This window comes from Poecilia formosa, unplaced genomic scaffold, assembly GCF_000485575.1.
Source record: "Poecilia formosa unplaced genomic scaffold, Poecilia_formosa-5.1.2 Scaffold168, whole genome shotgun sequence".
NCBI classification, from domain to species: Eukaryota; Metazoa; Chordata; class Actinopteri; order Cyprinodontiformes; family Poeciliidae; genus Poecilia; species Poecilia formosa.
Window position 1 is genome coordinate 605026 of NW_006800107.1, and position 12924 is coordinate 617949.

The following is a 12924-nucleotide window of genomic DNA, read 5'->3' on the forward strand; positions in this document are numbered from 1 at the left end:
ATGAAATAGAAATCTGCAAAATCAAAGAAGACTGCGGAAGCTGAGAGGGACATTTTCTGCATACTTTTTCTCAAGATAACAAGTTAATCTAGAGAAAACCATCAGGAAAAAGTAAATGTGGAAAACGTTCAATCTCGGTTTCCATAAAAAAAACCACATATTTCATTCTGTTTTCATTCTGTAGTTAAGTTTTTAATTATATGTCACCTGTAGATGCAGGTCTTGGATTAAATATCTGCACTTGGCTGTGGTTATGAGTAACTCTGCACTTCAGCAGGTCCTGGTGGGTTGAGAGGGCCTCAGGCTGCAGGGTGAGAACAGCCTGAGAGCAGGACGGATGAGACGTTTGCAGCGTCAGGGTCGTCCCGTCTCGCTCCACATGCAGCCACTCCACCTCGTGGCTGCAGGGCCCGTTCTCCATCACAGAGCACCGCAGGGAGACCTTACTGGTCTGCTCATGTTCACTTACTGGGAAAAATGGAAGAGATGGGAAACAAAGCAGAGCAGTTAGCTTATATCGACATTACTTGTAATGTATGTTCATCCGACACAAAGCTGATCTAAAACTGGCTTGGGTAAAAGCAGAGTAGCTTCAAAATATATTAATAATACACATATTAGATATGCAGCTGGTGCTGGAGAAGACCTGCATGGTGGTTGGACTCTAAGAACAAATCTGACTCCATTTTATTTGTATTCCTTTCTTAAGAAATTAGAAAAGACAGAAAATATTTTCAAAAACAGTTTTTATTTCAGTCATCCTTTCTGTGGGTTGATCCAAATAAATAGAGGCTGTAAAGTGTGCTTGTCCTGCCACGAGGCAGCAACAAATACATCTAAAATAATAAAAAATAAATAAATCTTCAAAAACCAACATTTTGATAGTGATAAATCAATTTTATTAACTTAAGTCTGTCACAATAAATCAATTAATTGGATGATAAATTATAACATAGTAAGATAATTTCCTTTTCCATTATTAGTTTTGGCCACTCAGTGTATATAAGTGGTTAATATATTTATACTTACTGTCAACAACAGTCAGATAAACCTGAAAATCTCTTTCCTTCTGCTGTGACATCGACTCTCTGCAGGTGTAAATGCCGACGTCCTGCGCCGTGACGTTCTGAATAACCAGAGAACAATCCGCCGTCAAACCCAGTCCACCCAGTTTGGTAGACTGGTCTCCAATCTGTCCGCGGTTAGCAAGTGTAGCTGTTTTGGAGCCTCCTGCAGCGAAGTAAAACCAGTCGATGCTGCTGCACTGATGCCTGCTGTTAGCCATGCAGGGAACAGTGGCCTCTTCTCCAAGTCTGACGATTAGTTGGGAATATTCCACTGATCCAGCTGACGGAAATAAAATTACATAATTTCAATTTTTCATGCAGAAGAGGATGAGGACCACTGACAAAAGGTCAGAATTTGCAGAAAAAGTCAGAAATCTGAAAATTAAAGTCATTTTTTTTCTTCAGTGGCTTTAATCCTAATCCGTATGTTTCTACTTTCCGACACTTGACTGAACTTTTAGCAGATTTTCTCACCTGTTAGAGGAAAAAGCAGCAGCAGGAACGGCGACACGCTGCTCCATGTGAACACAGACATTCCTCCTGACGTCTCCAGTTCTCTGTGGGAAAATAAATCTGGACTTAGAAACTTTTAAACCGAACTTACCGGATCATTTTTCTTTAATGTGCTGACTTTTTTTTCCATGTGGGTGTAATTTACTGAAAAACACGTTGGGGGTCTAATGAGTCATTTATTCACTCGCTGATTACTCAACCAGATTACACCATATGCTGCAATCATAACTCAAAAAGGCTGTCAGTGCTTTAATTTAAGAGGAAGTGAGCAAAAGTAGCATTTGGAGAAGACGGCTGGAAAAAATAGATCCAGTTGCTAAAACAGTTAAAAATAACACCTTATTGTCCCTCTTTGCAGATTCCCAGCACTGGACAAAGAAGTGTCGGCATTTATCACGAAAATATCTTACCATAAAAAGTTTTATTTATCTTTGTCTCAATAAATTTCAATTAATTATGCTTTCTAAAGAATGAATACTTTCAGAAATGCTATTTTTGTTATTTTCTCCACTGTTTGTTCCACAAAGAGCATCAAGAAATGCAGGTCAATTTAAAAAATGATTAAATGCAGTTACAGTGTCCGGCTTAGCAAAACAAATCCCACTTTTTAAGCAACTGGAAGAAACCAATTTCACATAGGAATGTTTTTCAGGAGCAGGATTTGAGCCTTACAGTCACAGCCATACAGTTACCAAAAAGACGTAAGAATTTTTTAATTTTTTTTATCATAATTTTTATATCAGAACAATATCAGAAAATATTGGGATAAAATTCATAACTTTCCACAGATTAAAGAGAAGAATTATTCTCTCCAACTTCATTATCAGGATGAAAATATTTTATTATAAATCCTCAAGGTCTCAAAGTTTGCTGAAAACACAGATTAATTCAATTTAGATCCATAAACAAACAGAAAAAGTGAGTGAATGTCGTCTGTGACTGGAAATGTGTGCAAAAAAAGTCACGCAAGTGTTTTTCCCTCGATTCTTTAAAAACCTTAAAATGCTCAAGAAAAAACAAAAACTTAAGAAGCTCAACTTCCTGTTTCTTTCTATTTAAAAATGATCTGTTGAAGAGTTTATTCTATTTTTAAAGTTGTGAGAAATGAAGCCTGCTGATCTTCAGTCTGCCAGGAAATGACCAAGGAACATTTCTAATAATAGAAACATAAAGTTTTCTCTTATACTTCAGTCATATTATCAAGCTCCATTCAGCTGCCAGAAGAATTATATTTTGTATTAAATACCCGTTTTTCATGTAATTCTCATACTTTTTGTTTCAATAAAGTCTAACTGAGAAACAGTTCATTTGTGTCTTTTCCTCTGGTTCCTGATTGAGTTTGATTTTTCAGTACCTCTCATTACCACTAGATGTCCTCGTTCTTTCAGCACCAGGTGCTATTAGTTTAAACATTCAGTTTTCAGTTACTTGAAGAAAAATGTTTTGGTAATTAAGTGAATTTCGTTGCCAGAAACCCAGACAGCTGAAGACCTTGGAAGCCATATTGGTTAATTCTGTTATTTATCATTTTAAGTGACTTATTTACTCATTATTTAAAGTTTCTGCATTTACTTTGCCATGATGGAACACATTGTTGCTTCTCCTTTAATATCAATACAGCTCTTTACTGTGGGAAAGAGCACACAGCTCCAGATTGTGCATACACCCAGTTTGCATAGAGACAAATTGCAGCTGTGAGTTTTTCAGGCAACATTCAAGTAAGAAATTATATTTTGTAAAGATGATCTGGGATTCTCTTCTTATAGTAATAGGAAGAGAAATAATCTGTTTTTATGCAGTAATGTGGATCAGAAGCCGTTTGAAGGATGGATGGAGTAAAGAGGTTCTTTAGTGTTTTTCTGTGCAATATCAGTCTTTAAAAAATATTGTCAAGAATGAAACAGAAAAATTCCTGTGTAAACTATTTTATTTCATAATTAAATGCAACAAACATCAGCAATGAAACAAATATATTATTTATCAAATTCAGTGATAAATAAAAGAAATACAAGATTTCATTCATGAAACTACTCAACTGAGATAAATCACACCAGCATCCAGTTAATATCTTAATAACACTTTAACTTTGTGACAAATAAGGTTTTTTTTCAGAAGCAAAATATTGACTTTCTTGTTCATGTGATTTTCTAACGGTTTGCGTTCAGGCTGTCAGGAGAATCGACCTTCAGGGAGCTGTAGGTCACCGAGTCGCCTGGCTTCTCATTGTCCTAAACGAGAGCACAGAGCACAGATTAAATCTGAACTCATCAACGTGTCTGAGCATAAAAACAAGCCTGAGGTTCCTGAGGTGAAAAGGACAAAAATAACTCGTCCCTGAATAATTACTTTGTTGAGGGTTTTTGTGAAAAAAACTGAAATTACAAAATGTTCTAACATCATGCAGGAAAGTGAGTAAAGGCAGCCGTCTACATATCTACTGAACATGAAGCAAGACATCGGATTCAGTTTGTGGTTTCAAAACTCACAAAATATTCTAACGTTACTTCAAAGAGATGCTAGAGAAACGTTCAGAGTGACCTCAGGGCCCTGAAGCTAGTTCCTCCTCCCCCACCTGTTGCTTCATTCTGCTGGTGTGTCACCCTTTTCCGCTATTACAGAAACAGAAACATTTCTGTTTGGAAATTAATCTGGTTGTGAAAAACAAAAACCAAAGCGAGTTCTGGTGTGGAAACCAAAGGAACATCATGTTTCAGCCTTAATAAAGCAACAATGTTTTAGAAATGTAACTGTGATCTTCAATATGCAATATCATGTTCAGCATAATTCCTAAAGCAACACTTTAGTTTGAAAACAAACAGGATTTAACCATTTCAGTCCTGTTGATATTGGATGTGTTTGCAGGTTTGGTTGTGAACAGAAGAGACACTACGGTGGCCAAATATGGCCAAAAACCTTTAGGTCACTGCTGCAGTAACCAGTTTGTGTAAGAATGACTGGTGATCCCCACCAGTGGGCTGCTGTGACAGAATGACAGGCTGGAGTTCAGGGGAACCTTCTCACCGTGTTTGGGCCGTTTCCAGGATTCGACAGAACCGCAGCAGAGTTCAGGCTTTGCTCCTGTCAAAGTGCAAAGAAAAGGCAGCTTTTCTCCACACAATGAACAACGTGAACTGTGCAGCAAAATTCAAAATGAAATGAATAAACTCACCACATCCTGAAGAATTATTGATCTTTCCTCTAAAAGTGCACCAAAATTACATTTTAGCTCCAACAAACACCTTTCTGAGAACAAATCATTTCTTCTAAAGCCAAAGTTTTCTCTCACCTTCCCTTCGTTTCCACAGAGTGATCACCAGAATAGTTATTATCAAAGCTACTGAACCAACCGACACAACAACGTATAACCACAAGTCTGCGAATCAAAGAAGGAAAATCAAAGTACAACTTAAACATGCAATCATGATTTTTTACTCATGCATTTAATCAGAAACAGAAAAACATTTTCAGCATAAAGTGAAACATAACAGAGATGCGTTACTCAGTGGGGTTGTTGAAGTGTTTTTGAACGCAGGCTCCGTTTCGTTAGCTTCTCCTCCTGGATTTGTTATGCTTACATCATTACCTGTTAAAATTAAATGTGTTATTATTGTTTGCTATATTTATGTGCATTTCCTCAGACTTGTCGCAGCTCTCTGTAGCTCACCGGCAGACTGAGGGTTGAGGGGAAACAGCTGGTCTCTTTCTGTGGAATCATCCTTCACTTTGCAGGAAAACATCTCTGGATATTCCGGTTTGTTCTTGAGGAAACTTTCAGGAATAACCGCAGTAACTGAACATCTGGACGTCTTCATGATCATAGTATCCTCCACAGCTTTTCCCTCATACATCCACTCCACCGTGTGTTTGCACATTTCATTTGTTGCGACGAAGCAGCAAAACTTCACTTGGTCGCCGTCTTCCTTCTCCGTCACTGGTGAATATTACAGTAAATTTACATGAATTCCTGAGGTTTAAATGTTAAAATGATTACTTTAAAAAACTTACTTGTTATGAGAAACAGATGAGCATGAGCATCATGATTATGATTGATATGTGAAGTTCTGCAGGTGTAGAAACCAACATCCTCATGTGAGACATTCCTTATGACCAGAGAGCAATCAGCCGCCACCTCCAATCTTTCCGTCTTTTGAGAAACCTGTCTGTCTGTAGAGACTGTAACTGATGAATCTGGTGAATTACTGAAGAGCCAGTTAGTTTTTTCACATCTATCCTGTTCATCTCTCATGTTATCACAAGGCAGAGTGACATCATCTCCATCTCGGACAACAAATCTGGGTGAAAACTTTCCTGTGATTTCTGTTGAAAAGAAAAAATGCTCAAATCCTAACTAGAATTAACAAAACTTGTGTGGATTCTGGATAATTTCTTGTTTTCTTACCTGTAAGCTGCAGAACCAGAACCAGAATTACAAACATTTTAATCCACTCGGGTTCACCGTGTCTCAGCACCAGCAGTAACTTCTTCTATCTTCTGCGTCTTTGAACTCGGGGATCCTGAGCACATTTCCTGTGACTTACAACACGTAGTTTCCTCAAACAAACTTAGTTTTGTACATTGCCAAACTTATGTAGGTGGAGCTCATCATTTCTTCAGGTTAAAATCTTAAGAGTTGGAGGATTGCAAAAGAATAATGAGTTATGGTAACAGTGAATCTGAAAAGTTCATATTAGTTCAGTTAACAGTTAACATATTGCTCAGAAGTTGAACTATGATGAGAAACAAGGTGTGGCACAGAAAACCATGAAGAAGAAAGAACATCATGATCCTCTGATGGATCTTTAGATGACATGGAGAAACTGTGTTTCCAGAACCAACACTTCCAGTCATAAACTCATTCTGTTCACAGCATGAAGTTAAAAAAACAACATGAATGTATCAATTAGTTGAAATGGATGAACTGATTCATGTAAGTCTTGTCTATTTAACACATGCCTGGATCAGTGAATTTTTAACTTTGTCCTTGCTTATCTTCAGGTCACAGATTGAGTGTCCCTTTGTTTGAATAAGCTGTAAAACTGATGAGCAACATCTGCAGCAGCTGCTGCATGGTTCGGATATCCAGACGCTCCAGCTCGAGATGAAGATTTAACTTTCTCACACAGTTCTGTCTTTTAAAGTCTATTGATTTATGATATTCCTGTTCCCACAACAAAATTCTCCCCACTTTAAACAACAAAGGTCTATTCTCAGGAAACATGCTGTTATTTTGAATAAAACAGTATAAACTATTTATGTTAATCACTGCAGTTTCAGTCTTGAAAAAAATGATTTTTTAAACAAAGTTAGTAGCATGATTTGTTTTAACTAGAATTCTGCATTGAATATGGAAAATTACCATTTTCATAAACTGTGTTTATTAGTGCAGCAGGTCTGCTGCTGGTTCATGCAGACTGAAAAATCAGGACTCAACTTTGACACAGATCAATGTGCCAGCTGTTTAAGAAATCATTAACTATCTGCATTGTGTGAACTTCTCCTCCATTTGTCCAGCCAAACTAATCCGATTCTCAGTTGTTTTCCTTTCCAGCGCTCACTCCGACTGCCAGGACCTGATCTGGAGCTCTGGACCTTTTCAGAGTCATGGGGGTTTTAGATGTTTTCCTCCAGCTCTCCTCCACCTCTTGGTTGGTGGCTCTGGCTGTCCTGCTGCTGGTCTATTTCATTTCCTCCAGCTTTAGTTCTGGAAAACCTGGGAAGGAGCCGCCGGGACCGAGACCACTTCCTCTGATTGGAAACCTTCTGCAGATTGACCTGAGCAGACCGTACCACACGTTCCAGGAGGTAAGCAGGTCAATAACGGCTCAGTTCATGTAAATTCAATTAATCCTCCTAATGTAATGGACTGAAGCTTGATGGAGTCATGAAAATCCTAAAGATTTACAGCCAAAACAAGTGAAAGTTTTATTGTTGTCGGAACATAAAGTCTGTGAAAAACACACTAAAGCATTACTTGGTATGTTTAGTGTTGTTAGTGACATCTAGCATTGATTTAATGCTTTAGCCTCATTAGCTGATTATTTACTGGGAAAAACTTTGTGCTAAATACGTATATTTTTTACCATCTTCCGATCAAAGTCCAGGTGGCGCTTATTGGTTTTGGTTGTTGTTATTTTTAGCTTAATTGTTGATCAAATATCTCAAAGATGTTTCCTATCTTCTGCAGAGGAGGCTCCATTGTGACCTAGAACTGAACTTCCCATTTGTCACAGAAACTTGATCAGTTTCTTTCTGTGTTCAGTTTTCTAAGAAGTATGGATCAGTCTTCACTGTGTATCTTGGGCCCCAAAAAGTGGTGGTTCTGACCGGATACCAGACGGTGAAGGAGGCTCTGGTTCAGCACGACGAGGAGTTTGGAGACCGGGATTCATTTCAGATTTTACGTGACTTCAACAAAGGACATGGTGAGGAGATGAAGCCTTTAGTGATCTGTGCTTACATCTGTCTAAATCATCTGTCAAGTTCTACAACTGATTTTATTTTAGGGGTTTTGTGGTCGAACGGTGACTCTTGGAGAGAAATGCGACGCTTTGCTTTGGCAAACCTCAGAGACTTTGGGATGGGCAAGAAGGCGTGTGAAGACAAAATCATTGAGGAGTGTCAGCATCTCATTGAGGTTTTTAAGGATTTCAAAGGTAAAATTAATCAATTTTACAAGACAATTCAGTCCAGTCTCATGAAAAACATTAGTTCCTTTCAGATTAATATTGTCATAAAGTTGCAAAGACGAGCCCATCTCTGTGTGTCCAACGACTGTCCAATCAGCTGTCATGTCCTGCATCTGTGAATTTTTAAAAAGTTGTGATATCTGATGCGTGTTGTTCTGTTTTCAAGTTTCACCTATGATGCAAAAAAACAGTGATCTGTTCTGTCTCACCACAACCTCAGCACAACCTGTGCAACATTGAAATACTTTTAGTCCCCTTGTAGGCTAAACAAACCGCCTTTAATTGTACCATCTCACCCCAGAGCAGTGGAGTAATTAACTACTGATGCTGCAGTTGGAGAAAAACTGTGCTTCTTACAAAACTTTTCAGGAAAATATAGAAAAGTTTTAGTGTAAAATGTGAATTCACACTGTCTGGTTGAAGTCAGTAAATCTTTTTGGTTCTTTTTACTCGATATTTACCAAAAGAACCACAGAGAGATGAAGTTTTAAAAACCAGCCTATTGTTCTACGCTTGGCTTCCTACAGAAGATCTGGACCCTCAACTATCGAGGAACGATTCATTCATGATGAGAAGAAATATTTAAGTGTAACAAAAAAGCAAAAACAGAATAAATCTTTTAGATTTTTTACGCCGCTGTTCTACTTTCCCTCAGGAAAACCTTTTGACACAATGCAGCCAACTAACTACGCCGTCTCCAACATCATCTGCTCCATGGTTTACGGCAGCAGATTCGAATACAGTGACCCAGAGTTCACAACAATGGTGGATCGAACCAACAGGAACGTCCTGCTCACCGCTTCTCTGTCCATTCAGGTGTTTAATGCATAGACAGCAACATGCTGCAGGGTGGAGAAATCATTAACTTATATGAGAACTTCTTCTTTGAAAGCTGTACAACATGTTTCCACGCCTCTTTAAATGGGTCACAAAGAGGAAGGAGTTCATAGAAATGGCTGCAGCCAATCAGAAACAGAACTTCGCCCTCTTCAGGCGGTTAAAGGAGACGCTGAACCCGGACATGTGCAGAGGCTTCGTGGACGCCTTTCTGGTTCGCAAGCAGAACCTGGAGGTTTGCTCTTTCAGATGAAATTATTTTAGAGTTCATCAGCTCTGCTTGAATCTGCTCACATTACAGTTGATTGTTACTGTTATTGATGAGATAGACACATTGCTTTCCAACGTCCAAAATGCAAAAAAGCTAAATTCCAAACAAAATGCATGTACTCTGTTTTATATTCTATCTTCTATGTCTGTTTTTTTTTTTGTAAAGCATTTTTTTTATTTCACCTGTGGCCGTTAAAGCTGATGACAGGAATGTACAGAATCGTAATTGTTTGTTCATTTGCAGGCATCTGGTAATAAAAACAGCCACTTCCACAATGACAACCTGTTAATGACGGTCACAAACTTATTCAACGCCGGGACTGAAACAACATCCACCACTCTGAGATGGGGGCTTCTCCTCATGGCCAAATATCCAAAGATACAAGGTAGAAACTTTACCACCATCACAAGAACAATAAGAAAATGTTTTAAAAGGCTTATACTGAAATACCGATGCTGCTGTGAAGAAGTTATCTTGATGCTTCCCGTCTCCCAGACCGGGTCCAGGAGGAGCTGAGGAGGGTGATAGGAGATCGGCAGGTTCAGGTTTCAGACAGGAAGAGTCTGCCGTTCACCGACGCCGTGATCCACGAGACACAAAGACTGGCCAACATCGTTCCCACCTCGCTGCCTCACAGAACCAGCAGAGACATCACGTTCCACGGTTACTTTATCAAGAAGGTCAGGCTGGAAAAAAATGAATCTGAATTTATATCAAACCAGAATAAGCTCATATAATGTCACATTGTACAGTAATTCTGCAGTGAGGTCTCAAATTATATGGTTTTACAGGTCAAAGAAAAGAAGATATTTTTGATGTGTTGGAGAAGTGATTGATCCAAAATGTTCAGGATTGTAACTGCAGAGGATCAGACCAGCTGCTGCTGCTCTACGGTCTGGAAAAATGTGTGAAAACCTGCAGAGAGCAGTTTGAGATCCGATTTATTTGAGGGAAGATGATTTGCAAACAGGGATTTGGTGCTGAAGCTGGACAGACAGGGGAGGACTGAGGACCTCTGGTGGATAAAAAGAGGAATGCACAGAAAACAGCATTTGAAAATGTACTTTTGGGAGCAATTATGTCTGTTTTCTCTGTACATGCTTTGCTAATTTTGATTAAATCAAAAATATTTTGTTTCAGCAACAATTCCTCTGTCAGCCATAGATTCAAGAGCCTGGAATTAGCTTGAACTATTTCCAAAAGACTGGATTATCTTGACTGAGAAGTGTAATGCAGTTTGTCACTCTTAGCAGGTTTAACGTCTGCTCTGTTTCCATATTTTGTCTGCTGCAGGGAACCACAGTCTATCCCGTCCTGGCTTCCGTCCTGCATGATCCCAGTGAGTGGGAGAAACCCCACAGCTTTCATCCTGCTCACTTTCTGGACAAAGATGGCAAATTTGTAAAGCGTGACGCCTTCCTGCCGTTTTCTGCCGGTGTGTGTTGGTCCAGAAATCTCTCTGCTTTTAGACAGGAAACATCTTAAGTTTTCCTCTTAAACTCTCCTTCAGGTCGCAGGATCTGCCTCGGAGAGAGTTTAGCCAGGATGGAGCTGTTCATGTTCTTCACCACCCTGCTGCAGCACTTCCGCTTCACTCCGGCACCGGGAGTCAGAGAAGACGACCTGGACCTGACGCCACGCGGAGGCATCACTCTCAGCCCTGTACCTCATCAACTGTGTGCAGTTTCTCAGATGTGAAGGAGAATCAACTGTTCATGCAAAGCCTTATTTTATGAACCTTTATGTCTAGAGAACAATCTCAAAAACTATGTTTGTGAAACAGACACTGTTCATGCTTATTAATCAATGAATAAAAATCATGCAATGAGTCTAAATAAGTAATAAAAAAGGATTTTAGTTAAATGTTTCATGACATGTGGCTAAGCTAAGCTTATCCCAGAATGTGATAAACCAGCAAAAAGATTAGAATTACAAAGAAGAATCAAAATGATGGCTGGGTTTTGATTTTGTGTGTGTGTGTGTGTGGCAGGCTTTTATATTCTGAGTTAATATGTTGCAGAAGTAACTTTTGCTGCAACTGGAGCTGCAACTCTGACAGGGAAAGGTTTGATTTGCATATTTGGGAGGTAACAACAGAAAGCTCCATGTCCTGGCATAAAACCAAATCAGATGTAATCACTAACTAGATGACCTCTGAAGGGAGTTGGACTGATTTCATTAAAGGTTAAATGATTAAAAGAAGCTGAATACAAATGTACGTCACACTATGTATATTTTCATTTTCCTCTTCATAATTGTGTTCAACCTTATGTTTGTCAATCATATAAAATCCCAATAGCATACAATATTCTTACATATTACTTTATTACATGTCTTTATCTTATCTAGATAAAGGTTGACTTACATATAAAATACAAGAGGTGCAAGACATTTATTCCTAACCATAAAGTAATTATGTTGTCTACAAGAAGCAATCATTAAGTCAAGTCAACTCTCTCCTTAACTTTATCCTAAATACCTTTGCCCCACTGCGGATTATGTCAATGCATATATAGTAATCTACATGAACACAATCCTTTTTATTTCTTGGAAAGCTTTTGGGAGTAAATGTCTTCAAACCCAAGAAGTCTGAGAGAAGGAGGAAGCATCATGCTATAGTCTCTGACGGTTGCACTGGTGCTTTGCACAAACTGGAATAATAAAGATGAAATATCCAACTTCCAAGAGCATCAGGAAGATGAAATGACGGATGAAGCGCTCAGTGAATGTCTCAGGCAGTAACCATGTTGCACATTTTGAAGTATCACAATAGAAACAGTTGATGCTATTGGCAAAATATAAAATAACATTTTAAGCTTCACAAAAATGTTTTCATGCTTGTTTGAGGCTTTTGGGTTTTCCTAAAGAGTTAAGGGGAAATGGAAACACATTTGTCAAAAAAAGTTCAGATGTCTATGATTCCATCCACTGGAGGTCTGTGCCATGCCAGAGGCACGGAATGCGAAAAATATCAAGGATTATCTCCATTTTTCTGAGATCTCGAGATGTTCTAGTTTGCAGCCTCTACTTCCTGTTAATCAAGAAAGGGCCAAACTAAAGGGCAGGACCGAAGCACTGGTCATGGAGCAGGTCTGGAGAAACCCCGATCTAGCAGATCAGATCTCAGGTTCAGACTGCAAAAGACGCTGCAGGTACCGTCCAGCACAATCTGACAGTACTAGGAGGAAAGGAATACATGGAACGCCTTAACCAGGTGGCTGTGGGACTTCCTGTTACAAACAAACAAAATGGACAATCAACCAGACAATGTGGTCACTGACAAGCAACAGAAGACAGTCATTGTGAGGAGGCTGTGGAAGATGATGGAAACATCAGAAAGAGAGAGAGAGACTTGATCCTGCATGTAGATGGTGCCACAGACTGAAGTCCTGATGTTTGAGTGTTATGTAAACCTTGTTCTGTTATAAAACCTCTCTGTTGATTCATTTCAACACAACAATTTGCTCTCTTCAGTGAAAGCAGTTTGATCCTCTATACGTTTTGCTTTAGTACCATGGGAATGTTGGATACTTTGCTCCAGGACTCCATT

At 38.9% G+C, this 12924-nt stretch overlaps 3 protein-coding genes across 7 annotated transcripts in view; 1 reads left to right on the plus strand and 2 right to left on the minus strand.

Annotated features, from left to right (window-relative positions):
• Nucleotides 1-2246, minus strand: part of LOC103146764 (uncharacterized) — a 7289-nt gene extending 5043 nt beyond the window's left edge. For both annotated transcript variants that reach the window (XM_016677863.1, XM_007564789.2), the window contains exons 1-3: nucleotides 1542-2246; nucleotides 1030-1347; nucleotides 208-468 (exon numbers count right to left, since the gene is read on the minus strand). In XM_016677863.1, the coding sequence (XP_016533349.1) occupies nucleotides 208-468; nucleotides 1030-1347; nucleotides 1542-1602 (640 nt within the window). In that variant the 5' untranslated portion in view covers nucleotides 1603-2246. The remainder of the gene's footprint in view (nucleotides 1-207; nucleotides 469-1029; nucleotides 1348-1541) is intronic.
• Nucleotides 2247-3681: 1435 nt separating this feature from the next.
• On the minus strand, nucleotides 3682-9912 carry LOC103146766 (uncharacterized). Of its 4 annotated transcripts, none has more exons than XM_007564793.2 (9): nucleotides 9825-9912; nucleotides 5980-6107; nucleotides 5586-5897; nucleotides 5245-5511; nucleotides 5080-5163; nucleotides 4867-4953; nucleotides 4750-4778; nucleotides 4602-4658; nucleotides 3682-3808 (listed from the first exon to the last, which is right to left on the minus strand). In XM_007564793.2, the coding sequence occupies exons 2-9, from the start codon at nucleotides 6014-6016 to the stop codon at nucleotides 3728-3730; spliced, it is 954 nt and encodes a 317-aa protein (XP_007564855.1). In that variant the 5' UTR covers nucleotides 6017-6107; nucleotides 9825-9912; the 3' UTR covers nucleotides 3682-3727. The 4 variants fall into 4 exon arrangements, with proteins under 4 accessions (XP_007564855.1, XP_007564856.1, XP_016533382.1 ...); XM_007564794.2 differs by having other exon boundaries at nucleotides 5980-6094; nucleotides 9825-9908; XM_016677896.1 differs by having other exon boundaries at nucleotides 5980-6113; nucleotides 9825-9902.
• Nucleotides 6958-11568, plus strand: LOC103146765 (cytochrome P450 2K1-like). Its single transcript, XM_007564791.2, has 9 exons — nucleotides 6958-7382; nucleotides 7840-8002; nucleotides 8084-8233; nucleotides 8922-9082; nucleotides 9159-9338; nucleotides 9618-9759; nucleotides 9870-10054; nucleotides 10668-10809; nucleotides 10885-11568. The coding sequence occupies exons 1-9, from the start codon at nucleotides 7182-7184 to the stop codon at nucleotides 11070-11072; spliced, it is 1512 nt and encodes a 503-aa protein (XP_007564853.1). The 5' UTR covers nucleotides 6958-7181; the 3' UTR covers nucleotides 11073-11568.
• The last annotated feature ends 1356 nt before the right edge of the window (nucleotides 11569-12924 follow it).

What these genes read in the sequence shown, in the direction of transcription:
- LOC103146766 (XM_007564793.2), bottom strand. Translation starts at nt 6,016, where the DNA reads ATGTTTGTAATTCTGGTTCTGGTTCTGCAGCTTACAG. An exon ending in TCATCTGTTTCTCATAACAA is followed by an intron (nt 5,512 to 5,585) that starts GTAAGTTTTTTA and finishes AATATTCACCAG; the next exon opens with TGACGGAGAAGGAAGACGGC. An exon ending in CCTCAACCCTCAGTCTGCCG is followed by an intron (nt 5,164 to 5,244) that starts GTGAGCTACAGA and finishes TAATTTTAACAG; the next exon opens with GTAATGATGTAAGCATAACA.
- LOC103146765 (XM_007564791.2), top strand. Translation starts at nt 7,182, where the DNA reads ATGGGGGTTTTAGATGTTTTCCTCCAGCTCTCCTCCACCTCTTGGTTG. An exon ending in ACGGTTACTTTATCAAGAAG is followed by an intron (nt 10,055 to 10,667) that starts GTCAGGCTGGAA and finishes TGTCTGCTGCAG; the next exon opens with GGAACCACAGTCTATCCCGT. An exon ending in CTTCCTGCCGTTTTCTGCCG is followed by an intron (nt 10,810 to 10,884) that starts GTGTGTGTTGGT and finishes ACTCTCCTTCAG; the next exon opens with GTCGCAGGATCTGCCTCGGA.